Source organism: Pseudopodoces humilis, chromosome 2, assembly GCF_049639895.1.
Source record: "Pseudopodoces humilis isolate 2021_Gansu_Grassland_sample_001 chromosome 2, ASM4963989v1, whole genome shotgun sequence".
In the NCBI taxonomy this organism is placed as follows: domain Eukaryota; kingdom Metazoa; phylum Chordata; class Aves; order Passeriformes; family Paridae; genus Pseudopodoces; species Pseudopodoces humilis.
In genome coordinates this window covers 29,236,667-29,248,735 of record NC_142201.1, presented here as the reverse complement: position 1 = coordinate 29,248,735, position 12,069 = coordinate 29,236,667, and the positions used below count along the sequence as shown (strand labels likewise).

General features: G+C 42.9%; 1 protein-coding gene across 9 annotated transcripts in view; it reads left to right on the top strand.

Moving 5' to 3' along the window:
* The window catches only part of MAP4K4 (mitogen-activated protein kinase kinase kinase kinase 4), a 164,323-nt gene that overhangs the window by 136,865 nt on the left and 15,389 nt on the right, over nucleotides 1–12,069 (top strand). For 4 of the 9 annotated variants that reach the window (XM_088051368.1, XM_088051367.1, XM_088051365.1 and 1 more), the window contains 8 exons: nucleotides 832–983; nucleotides 1,678–1,775; nucleotides 2,546–2,721; nucleotides 3,107–3,227; nucleotides 4,396–4,587; nucleotides 6,947–7,064; nucleotides 7,338–7,508; nucleotides 11,700–11,843. In XM_088051368.1, coding sequence (XP_087907494.1) covers nucleotides 832–983; nucleotides 1,678–1,775; nucleotides 2,546–2,721; nucleotides 3,107–3,227; nucleotides 4,396–4,587; nucleotides 6,947–7,064; nucleotides 7,338–7,508; nucleotides 11,700–11,843 — 1,172 coding nt within the window. The remainder of the gene's footprint in view (nucleotides 1–831; nucleotides 984–1,677; nucleotides 1,776–2,545; nucleotides 2,722–3,106; nucleotides 3,228–4,395; nucleotides 4,588–6,946; nucleotides 7,065–7,337; nucleotides 7,509–11,699; nucleotides 11,844–12,069) is intronic. The other 5 variants (XM_088051373.1, XM_088051369.1, XM_088051372.1 and 2 more) reach the window with 3 other exon arrangements.

Sequence of the window (12,069 nt, the reverse complement as noted above, 5' to 3'; positions counted from 1 at the left end):
CATTTCCAGACAGCTTTTGGCAATGCCTGTAGGATGTGAAAGGAAGATGATGTTAGATCCCTTTTCAGTAATGATTAATTTCTCTTGATGTAGCACATGTGTCAACAAATGCTGACAAAATTTCTTTGTCCCTCTTCTCATCTGAGTTGCCTGCCCTGTAACTTCTGCAATAATTTCAAAGATCCTCAAAATTTTTTTAAAAATGTGGCCGTTTATGAATGTCTTGCCTTTTGATGAAACCGGTCAGCTTGGGTATACTGTGGGGATTACTGGCACCAGAAGGACTTCTAGCATCTCAAGTGAAGAGACCTCAGAAACTTTCTGGCCTCTTAGCCACAACCAGGTTTTGAGAGGGGGGAAAAGCCTCCATGGGCTGTGACACAAAGCACCCAAGGTCAGGAAGGAAGAGGAGAGAGCTGACTCCTGAGCTCAACAGAGCACCATGGACAGGCCACCGTGGAATTAGCTTACTGGATAGGGTAATTCTCTTTGGCTTCTGATTAGTGCCTAGGACCCTTCTGACCCAATTTTAAACCTGCTTCATGCAGGCTGAGAGAATTGTCCACTTCAGGTCAGATACATAAGAATGGCAGGTAGATAATTCCAAATAAAAGGAATAGGTTATGCCCACCTAAACTTTTTTTAAAACCATCATAAATTAGGTAATTTTTATTTCAAAGGGAGACACTGCCTGGGTTGTGAAGCAGTACTGGTGCCTTGATCTCAGCTTGAGTTATTAGCAAAACACTGAGAGAGAGTGTTTCAGTTTAGAGCTGGGAGTCTGGGACTGAAGTTTGTGTGACAAAGAATTTCTTTCCTCCCTTGATACAGCAATATAGAGCCTCGTCTGCTGTGGGAAAGGGTGGAGAAGCTTGTACCAAGGCCAGGCAGTGGTAGTTCTTCTGGATCAAGCAACTCTGGCTCACAACCTGGCTCCCACCCTGGCTCTCAGAGCGGGTCTGGAGAGAGGTTCAGGATGAGATGTAAGTACTTTTCCTACCCTTTGTAACACTGTATTTCTAATTTTATTAAGCTGTGCAGCATCTTGTAATTAACTGATGGTAACAGTTACAGAGAGCTACCTTTGAGGCATGCAGTTTCCGAGATGGGTTGGCTTCCTGTACCCTCTTGGCTGGATGTCCTTGCTTGGGAAAGGCAGTAGGGACAGAAATAAACCTCAAACTGTTTGTTTCCTTGTTCTTTAATTCACATCCAGGCACTGCTAGAGAACAGTTCGGTCTTCATGCCCTCCTATCTCCCTCCCTCCCTCATGTATGCAAGGCCACATTTTGATACTTGTTGCCTGTCACCTTGGAGGCTGTTGTTGACAGGGTGTGGGCTGCCATGGATAAGTCTCAGCTAGCCTATGTTGGATGATAATGGAGGTTTTCCAGCCTGTGGCCACACTTGAGTCTTTGATTTACAATTGTGACTGTTCACTTTGGCTTCAGATGTAGATCAGTTGCACCTATACAAATCAGAGCTTATGGTGTTTTTTGTGTAGTCCTTCAGGGACAATGTAATAGTGAACCAGTGAAACTTAGGTCTTGTGGTCAGACACCCCTAATAGTCATCTCACATCTCTTCCCCACTCCAGAGTGAGGTAAAAAACCATATTTTAGCCCCCTGCTTAATCTGCTTTGTTCTGTGTTCCTTTTGGGGTCTTGGCATATGCAGCATCATCCAAATCAGAGGGTTCGCCATCACAGCGCCATGAAAGTGCACCTAAAAAGCCTGAGGAGAAAAAGGAAGTCTTCAGACCTATCAAGCCTGCTGTGAGTTGCAACCACCTCCCCTGTCCTCCTCCTCTTTCAGGCAGATTGACAAAAAGTACACTGAGGGCTTCATTCAGTGCCATCGGGGTGAACATCAGGTGGAATTGAGTTTGTAACTGTGGATCTAGCAGCATGTTCTGGGCTGTGCAATTGCCTGTGCACATCAGTACTGCAAACATTAGATTTTGCACTGCTTCTGGGATTGATTTCTGCTCTCTGGTCTTCTTCCTTCCTAATCCATGCCTTTCTCTCTTTCAATGTTGTGCTTCCTTCCTGGGGCTGGACCAATGATCATGCATTTGACCTGAATGTGCCAATGCTGGGCTGAATGGTGCAGGGAGAAGTGGTAAGACCTTACATTTTCCTACTTTCTCTGAAAGATTTCTGACATCCAGTTGTATCTTGGGGAACTCAATGGGTTTTCACAGTATGTCTGTCTTTCCTTGAAACTTTCTTCAGAAGCCATATCTCTTTCGATACTGCAGTTAGTCATAAATCAGGATAGTTGGGTTTCAGAGTATGCACGTTTTTCTATGATATAGCAAGACCCCCTTAGGTCAACTCTTCTGGTGCTTGAATTTATGAGAAAGTGAGTTCTGGTAACTGTTAGGAATGAGTAAGTCAAAGGAAGCAGTACTGCTGGGCAATGGAAACACAGAAGTGAACAAGTGAGCAAACTCAGGCACTAATCCTGTGGGTTTGTCTTGCAATCTCTTCTTTTCTCTTACTCAAACATCAGTTTTAAATTTTTTTCTTCCCTCTTCCATCAGGATTTAACTGCATTGGCAAAGGAGTTACGAGCAGTAGAGGATGTGCGACCTCCACATAAAGTAACAGATTACTCATCCTCAAGTGAGGAGTCAGGGACAACAGACGAGGAGGATGATGATATGGAACAAGAAGGAGCAGATGAATCTACTTCTGGACCAGATGATGTCCGAGCAGTGTTAGTCCTTCTAACAGTGTTTTGTATCTGTTTTGCCTTATAGGGGATTGAAGGAAAAGGATGTTAGTGTTTTGGCTTGTATGTTAGTTTTTTCAGCTTACTACAATCTGTGAGCAAGACATAGCAGCCTCATATGTTAGTGTATTCAACACTGAGGATAGACTTCTCAATGTCCTTTCCCTTTTCTCCCTTGTTTTGTTACAAACAAGAAACTGTTTAACAATATCTTGACCTTTTTATAGAGAAGCTTTTCTAGGCAGCTTATGTAAATATTCCACTCTGGCCACAATACAAATTAATTCTGACTATGCCATGATGCAGGGCAGTGACAGCCATGGCACTAGTACTGTTATCTCACTCCACTTATTTCTTGTCTGATAAACAGGTCAACGTTGAACTTGAGCAATGGTGAAACAGAGTCAGTAAAAACAATGATTGTCCATGATGATGTGGAGAGTGAGCCTGCCTTGACTCCTTCTAAGGAGGGCACCTTAATTGTTCGACAGGTATTGCTTTTCCTTCCCTGTGCAGTGTCGCACCCTTTCTGTGCTCATTAACCCACTCGCTCATTCACCCATGCTGTTTCTACATTATATTTGTTGTTTGTATTATCAAGACGCAGCTGTAGTGAATTTCAGATGAGCAAGATGTTTGATGCATGCAAAGAGGAGAGTAGCCCTTCACCCCTTGCTTCTGTTTTGCATGCTTTCCAGTGACACTCATGGCAGCACCATGCAGAATATCTCAAAGTCTGTGGGAGAGTAGGGTAGAAAAGCTGCAGGTGTGTGGAGCAATTACCTGGAGCAAAAACCTAGTTTAGTTTTGCCACAGAACCAAATACATGTCTCAGGAGTGAGGCTGGGAGAGAGCTGGGGTGGGAGCACTCAAGGCTTTTAAAATTGTTTTGAACCTGTAGTTTAGGGCACACCGACCACCCAGGAAGCATATACACACATGTACATGCAAATTCACACAACAGTTGGTGTGGGGGAGAAGCAAAATAGGTGGTGAGGCAGAGAATGTGGACAGAGCTAGAATGCTGTGTTGTTGCCTTTGATTCTGAAAATATTGCATTCTTATACCTCTGAAGGATAATGGTTCCCTGTTTTTATATGAGCTTGTGTGTTAATGAGCATGCTAGCTTATAGGAGTTTTCTCAGTAATCAGATTTCTGAGTTTCACAACTGAATACCAATTTCTTAATTGAATTCTCTTTTTCAAAAATTAAGATTTCATGGTTATTGTTTAATATAGTTAGCTGAAGGGATTCTCCAGAAAGTCCAGCTTGGTATCTGTATAGGGTCTAAGTTAGTCTTAAACAAAACAATAGGGAAAAAGTCCTCATTCCCCCCCCCAAAAATGTGCTTGTCCCTGTTGTGGTGTTGGACTCAGCAGCGCAGTTGTTCTTCTGTTAATTGGTGGAACTGGCTGTGCAAGTCAACCACATGAACCAAGCTTTTGCCTGCTGGTGGGAACTTCATGAATTCTAGTAGCTCTGCCCACTTTCCCTCTCCATGCAGGCATCAAAGCATGGATTATCAGCTTATTTTAAAAAATAAATTAAAAAAAAAATGTGAAAAGGTAGGAAGTGAGGGAGAGAAGGAGAGAGGTTGTTAGGGATATAGACCTTTAAGCAGCACTTGAGCAAGACAAGTGTGCCTGTTTTTTCTGCAGAGTACAGTTGACAAAAAGCGTGCCAGCCATCATGAGAGCAATGGCTTTGCCGGTCGCATTCACCTCTTGCCAGATCTCTTACAGCAAAGCCATTCCTCCTCCACTTCCTCCACCTCCTCCTCCCCATCCTCCAGCCAGCCGACACCCACCATGTCCCCACAGACACCCCAGGACAAGCTAACTACTAATGAGGTATGTCTTACACCACAGCTGGCTGCTTTCATAGGGTTATAGCAGCATTGCCTAGTAGCTAGTTTGCAAAGGAACTCCAGCCAATCTCCCCTGCTTTTTTTTCTGTCACCTTTGTTCCCACCTCCCAAATAACACATTTCAGTTCTGTGTAAGAAGCCCTTAACTCTAGAGCAGTCCCACGCCATACTTGCCAGTTTACTATTTTTGCTTCCTTTTAGTGAGTCATTAATTGCATGGCGTTCGTTTTAAACTAAACTTGACTACTGCATTTTCAAGCCAATACTCTTTTCAAATTCTGTTTTATTCTGGGAGCAGGCTAATTGCAAGCAATGTGCCTCTTCAGAATTAGCAGTTAATTTTGGCTTTGTCAGTAAAGGCTGGACTAGTATCTCTGCACATATGAGGAGCTGCTTGAGGAAACTCACCCTTTGGGAAAGGAAGTGGCCATGGAGGGATTTTGCCCACTAAAGCTTGCCACGTGGGCTGGGTGAACAAATCAGGTGTTGCCTGGGAGGGTGGTAAAAGCCTGAGGTATTGTTTTTCTGAAATAATGATTGGGGGAAAATATTTCGGGTTTTTTCCAAGTATGGGTGTACTCTGACAAGCAGCTGTGTAAAGATTGTTCTCCACCAGTGCTGGTTGTGTCTAGGTGGAAGAGCCTTTACCACGGGGGAAGCTTCCTCTTGCTGTCCTGGGCTGATCCCAGGATGGTGCCTTCCTTTACCATGCCAGTGGGAAAGCCTGGTGTGTGTAACCCCTCGCAGCAGAGGAGATGCACGCAAAGAACAAAGGGCCGTTAGCCCTTCCCAGCCCCAGCAATGAACGAGGAGCCTTGTCTGGTATCTCCACTCCTGGCTGGATGGCCAGCCTGGCTTACAAGGAGAGCCTCTCAAGCAGGGCGTGTTACAGGGCAAGTGAAACTTGGTGGAAAGAAGCTGCTGCTTCTCAGGGTGGAGTCCTGCCATGTAGGTGTGCAAGTGTGATGAGGAGAGGTTGCAGTGAGCTGGGTAGGTTTACGGCAATGTACATGTTTACCACATAATCAAAAATGCTTCTTAACCAGGGTGGGTGGGAAGGGAGAGTTTCCTCCTGGAAATTCATTTAGCATTATACATAATTTTCAACTATGCTTCATTGGTCTTTGATCTTTCTAAAAGCACAGTCTTATAGGTTATAGGGATCAGTTGATTGATCCAGATACGCTTTTGCTCACTGCTTTGATCTAAGCAATACGTAAGCAGGGTTCAGTTAACTCAGCTTGGGAAGTGGGGGCTCTGGCAGTGCCTGGTGATGAAGGAGCCTGTTGGTATTGGGCTGTGCAGGGGAGGGATACGCTCCAAAGACCCATTGCTATTTTTTTCTGTAAAGGCTTAGGAAGATCAGAGGTTGAAAATTAGTTGATACTAAAGAAGTGTCTTGTTAACTGCGTTTGCATAAAACTGAGCAAAAACCCAGTACTGCTTGGTATAACTTGCCACATGCACACCCTTTATATATATACACCTTTTTTTTTTCCCCACTTGTCCCATTCTGCTTCAGTATGACATGTTGTCACTATAATACTAAACTGGCAAGGGTTTTTAAGTTTTTCCATTTACACTTTTAACCGTTCATTGTTTGACTTGTCTTCTTTCTTTCTTCATGTTTTTTCATGTTTAGACCTCATAACTCAACAAGCACCAGTGATTTTATCCACTACATATTCATAGTGTCATGTCACTGTTTGCTACACCTTCCACACTAATGAGCCCCTTTGTTCGATACAGGTTTAATATGTTGCTTTGTCAAATAAAGGTGGAAGAATCTGCTGCAGCTTTCTGGCAAGAGGCTCAGGTTAAACAAGATAGGGAGAATGAACAGTAGCGAACATTGAAACATAATCCATCATAGAAGTGAATGCTTGATCAGATGGTTCTGATTTTGTTGCACAAGCCAAGAGATCATAAACTTCATGATTTAATTAACTATATCAACTCAGGAGATGCTTCATAAAGTCAAAAATTGTAGGTAGTGGACAGCTTGCAGTTAAAATAGTATACATACATCTAAGCAGATTTTCAAAAGGAGAGACATTCCCTCGCTTTGTGCCCGCTTGTAGTGGTCTGTACTAAAAAGCTTCGCTAGCAGCTGAGGTTCAGGGATGACAGTTCAGCTAATTACATTTTGCCATAACATGTGCAGTGTGCATATGTATCTACTTCAGGTGTGGTGCCTGCAGTGCGTTGTGTGTCTATAAAGGAAGTATAAAAGCTTGGGGAGGCTCTGTAGGATAATTCTGTAGTGACTTTAAAATGTTGGTGTTTGTTATCCATGCTTTTTATTGTCATTAATATTAATAAAGTTGAAATTTACATTGCAGACTCAGTCCGCTAGTAACACACTCCAGAAACACAAATCTTCCTCCTCCTTTACACCTTTTATAGACCCCAGATTACTACAGATTTCTCCATCTAGTGGGACAACTGTGACTTCTGTGGGTAAGTAAAGTAGCTGAAGACGACAATTGAAAAAGGGTTCAGTGACTTCAGTGGCTCTTTAAAGTACTTAAGAATGTTACCATCATGCTTTTTATTTGTTTTGCAATGGATTGCATAATTTGTTTTCTTTTTCCATTTACATTTCTTACAAAAATAAGGACTTTCTCAGTATTCTCAGTTACTGGTTTGGGTTGTATGATGTAAAAAAAAATATATGTCCAGAATCTAGCACTTGAAGGCTATTACATGCACTTTACCTTTTTTTTCTTTCAGTAGGATTTTCTAGTGAAGCAATGAGATCAGAGGCAATAAGGCAAGACCCTACACGGAAAGGATCAGTTGTCAATGTGAATCCCACAAACACACGGCCACAGAGTGACACACCAGAGATTCGCAAATACAAGAAGAGATTCAATTCTGAGATACTGTGTGCGGCCTTATGGGGTAATGCAAACCTGTTCTTCCCTTGCCATTCCTGAAATGTAGACATGCCAGTAGGAGTTTCTCCAAAACTGTAGCTGTTTCTCTGCATTTATTCAGCGCTTGTTTACATCTTTTTTGTTGCAAGACCTGATTATTATTGTGGTTTTTACAGTATGTTGCTTCTGCTTTGATATAATTTCCAACTCATACATATATGCTTCTGATAGCACAGTTTAGACTGAAAATCACTGAATCATTAAGGCTGGAAAAGACCTCTGTGATTATCAAGTCCAGCCTTTGACCTAACACCACCAGATCAACTAGACCATGGCACTACATGCCGCATACAGTCATTTGTTGAACTCTTGCAGGGGTGATGACTCTTACCACCCCTGTGGGCAGCCTGTTCCAATGCTTAACCACACTTCTAGTGAGAAAGTTCTTCCTTGTATCCAACCTGAACTTGCCCTGGCATAGCTTGAGGCTGTGTCCTCTTTTCCTGTCACAGGTTGTCTGGGAGAGGCTTCATGCAGTTGGTCAGGATGCCCTTTTCAGTTCTTTCTAAACCCTACTAGTGCATCTCTTGCAGCTTTTGGGAGCTTGTAGTAGTCCTTGCAGTGTACACCTGGTGCACACAGGGTATTCTTTTGAAAAATAATAATCTTCTTGAGGTTCTTGCTAATGTGTTTTTGCAGAGCTTGATTAAGGTGTGCTGCTTGTTGCCTCAGTCATCAGTTTATGTAGGAAGTGAGACGGAAGATAAAAGGATAGAAGGAACGTTTTTCATTCTGAGACTTCGCTTTGTTAAGAGTGATTACTGTAGAGAGAAGCTGAGTATGAGACGTCAGCTGACGAAGTGTGTCTGGGCTTCTTGTCACTAGGGATAATTTGTGTTGGTGTCAGATAACCAGGATCCCACACTTCATCAGGCTTAGAGCAGTGCCTGTTGCCTGCTGCAGTGCAGAATCTCTGCTTCAACACCTAGTGGAAGCTTTTCTCTGTTGTTTGTTTCCTGGCCAGAATCTATGTGGGCATGTGAATTTTTTTCATTGTCTAAAAGTTAATAGTTGATACTTGTGTATGTTACGTACATACTTATCTATACTTATTCCTATATCTATAGTATATCTATACTAAACTTGGCAGATTATAAATGCACATGCAGGTCATTTAAAAAACTTAGGAAAAAGAGAATTGGCCATTCCCCTAAGGCACATGATTATTGTAAAGGTAAAACAGTTCACTCTCTTTTTTACATTTTTATAGATCTTTCCAAGGCTTTAGTTCTCTTTTGGGGTTATTTCCAGCATTTCCTGTTTCTCAGAACAGAACTTTTGTCCCAATCTTCTTTGCCTGCAGAGCTGTGTCAATGAAGTAGCTCTCCCAACACCTTGTCTTCCTATCTCCTGTTTCCTTTATTTCCAGAGTTTACTGGTAAGAATTTTTACCCCAACACTATTTCTGCTTGAATTCCTGTGTAAAATTCTCTGAAGAAGTTAAGACTTGTGCAATTGTAAACTTTCAGGCTGTGAGAGGCCAAAGGCAGAGAGAAATCATATGGTGTCAGTAAAGATGACTCATAATTTTTCTGATCTGCCTTGTTTTGCCAGTAGCAATTTGTGTTAATGGTTTTATATTTCTTTGATCTATATATCTGACTGTAAGGGTGGTTTAAAGAATAGGTGCAGAATCCTAGAGGTGTTTTACAGGTGTAACACAGCCCTTTGCTGAATATTTAGGGCCAAACTGATGGTGACACAAGTTGGTACACATGCTTACTTCTTAATAACGTTTAACTTCCTTTACCCTTAAGAAAATTAAACCATTTCATGGTGATGCTGTCTGTTCAAAAAGAGGGGGACTTGCTTTGCTTTGCCTTTACCAGTGGTAATGCCAGTAGTATCTGGCAAGCTGCTAATTCCATTAGGTGTCTGGTGCTGTTTTTTCTAGCTCTGAGTGGTGAAAGGCAATGTTAATGATATGGATGCAGTAACACAGATTTTTACGCCCAGCCTCCACAGACAGGCTGTACTTATTCAGGAAGAGTTCCCATTCGTTTGAAAAAAACAGAACTACTTAATTGTAAGGTGGCAGTAGAAGACCTCTGCTGTCTGTGAGTAAGGAGAGTGTCTGCACTGTAAAATACAAGCACTGCTTGCCACCAGTGTAGTACCTTCTTAGTTTCATCTCAAAGTGCATGTAGCTAAGGGAAGGGGTTTGGGACAGGTGTGCATGAGAACTCCAGGAATAGCTGCACCAGGGGAGGTGAGGATGGAGGCAGGAACAGTGGAGTCCTGGTGTACAAAGAGGGGAAGGGACCCTGAGGGAGCAGTTTGCATGTGGCTTGCTATGAATTGTAGCCCACACTGGAAAAAGTGCAGAAATGCATGTTGAAGCTTACAGCTTTAGTCAATGGGTACTGGAGCTGCAGGAAGGAGACCAACTGCTGGGCACTTCCTTGGCTGGCTTGGTGCTGCTTCAGTCCTGACTCATGTGTGGGTCGCTCTCCCTGCTTATTTCTGCCCAATCTGAGGATGTCTCCCAGTAAGAGGAACAGTCTGTGTGAAATGCTCTTGGGTGAAATGGCCAATGCCCATGGAGGCTGTGGGATGGGATACAGTGGGTGCAAACCATGTGGGAGATGCAGAGGTGGGAGGTGGGCAGCACAGGGATGAAGGAAGTGTCAGCAGCTGAGGGAGAGCCTGGAGGGTGACACCTTCTCTCTGCTTAGGAGAAGTAGCAGAACAGCAAATCTAAGCAAAGATGCCTTGGGACTGCTGGGACCTCTGAAGTTTTCTTACTGAAAAGGGTAGAGAGAGGATAATGGAGAGATGCATGATGATTTCTGAACTCACTATGGGCTACATCTGTTTTTCTCATCCACACAGAGGCTTTTGAGGGTGCTCCAGCACCAGCAGCTCAGTCCCCTCCCCATTATTACTTCCTCCTGGCTGCAGCTCTGCTTCCCCCTAACACCCTCCCCCTTTCACAGACACCTTGTGCCCCCTGGGTCAGGCTTAATGTGCCATCCTTTTTGCAAGCCTCTCCCAGGACTGCTATCCAGGGGGTTGTTTAAGTGAGCAATTATGCCCTTTTTCAATACTCTGAGAAGGCACATCACAGCTGTAGGTGCAGACTGCACTGAGACACACACACACACACACACACATATCTGGGCTCCCCTGCTCTATCAGAAAAGGTTCATTATGGGATCAGCCTAGATGGCCCATTGGCACCAGTATAGTTGTACCTCGGGATTAATTGTCTGACTAGGGGTTAAGACCATTAAGCAATGTAACTACAATCATCTTGTGTGTCTTTTTCTTTTCTTACTTCATTATTTAATTGTGCTAAAGCATGGCAAGTTTTATAGTGGGATTGCAACATGGAAGTCTAATAAATTGAGTCATACATTTGGTTTGATTTCCATCCTGTACTGTACTTGAACCGTCTCTGCAAAATTTGTGAGCTTCTGGATTTAAACACTACTGCAAATAAATAGTTATGGAATTTAAGAGTGATAATATAGTAATAGATATTTAAAACTTAGTCCCATATATATCTATTATGTAAAAAAATGTAGTTGATTCTAAATACTAAGGTTTTATGGACTCTTGGAGTGTTCCAATGGACCTTTGGAACTTCGTGTAAAGAAACTGGCCTACTGACTTTTCTCATCTATATTTAGGAGAAGTATGTGGAAACACAAGATTACTGTAGTTCCTCTAGTTTTAACATTAAGATGGAAAAGATTGTTGTAAAACTGGGAACAAACCCAGAACAACCCTTTTGTGGGAGGGCTGCAACACAACGTGTTTCTCCCAGTGGGAACTGTTTTTGTTGCCATATCCTTGTCAAGAGCATCCTGCTACCACCCCCCTAACAACAGCTATTACATATTTGGAATACATAGGCTTTCCTCACCCCTCTTCCAACATTAGCATGCATTTTTGTTTGGGAACTGGTGCTGTAGAAAGCTCTTCATGGTCTTACCAGTCTCTTGCTCTCTTGAACACTGTTTGGTGTCAGTAGAGTCACTGTGGGCAGGTAATACAGAGAACCTCTACATCATGACACCTTTGAGGCTACAGGCAGTTGAGACCAGTGGTTAGACCTACTTGAAACAGGACAGTTGCTACATCAATCATCAGTTTCTCAGAATAGGTGGAAAAAGTGCTTACTAACTTGGATCTCTGGTTTTGTTTTTTCTAGGAGTGAACTTGTTGGTGGGCACTGAAAGTGGTCTGATGCTGCTAGACAGAAGTGGGCAGGGGAAGGTTTATCCACTCATCAATCGAAGACGATTCCAGCAAATGGATGTACTTGAAGGGCTGAATGTCTTGGTGACAATTTCTGGTAAAGTTAACTGTTGAATGTTAACATTTTTCCTCCATGTGGCATGGTATGGCAGAAAGATTTTCTTGGCAGCCTGTGTATTGAGGGGGAAGTCCTGACTGAAGTCAGTGGGTTTTCTATCATTTCACCTCTGAGTCTACGGTTTATTTCTGCAAGTGAATTAGTTTTCCACACAACACCCATGCCTGCTTGCTCTCTGTCCTTCCTTCTGTGGGATGACCTTTAA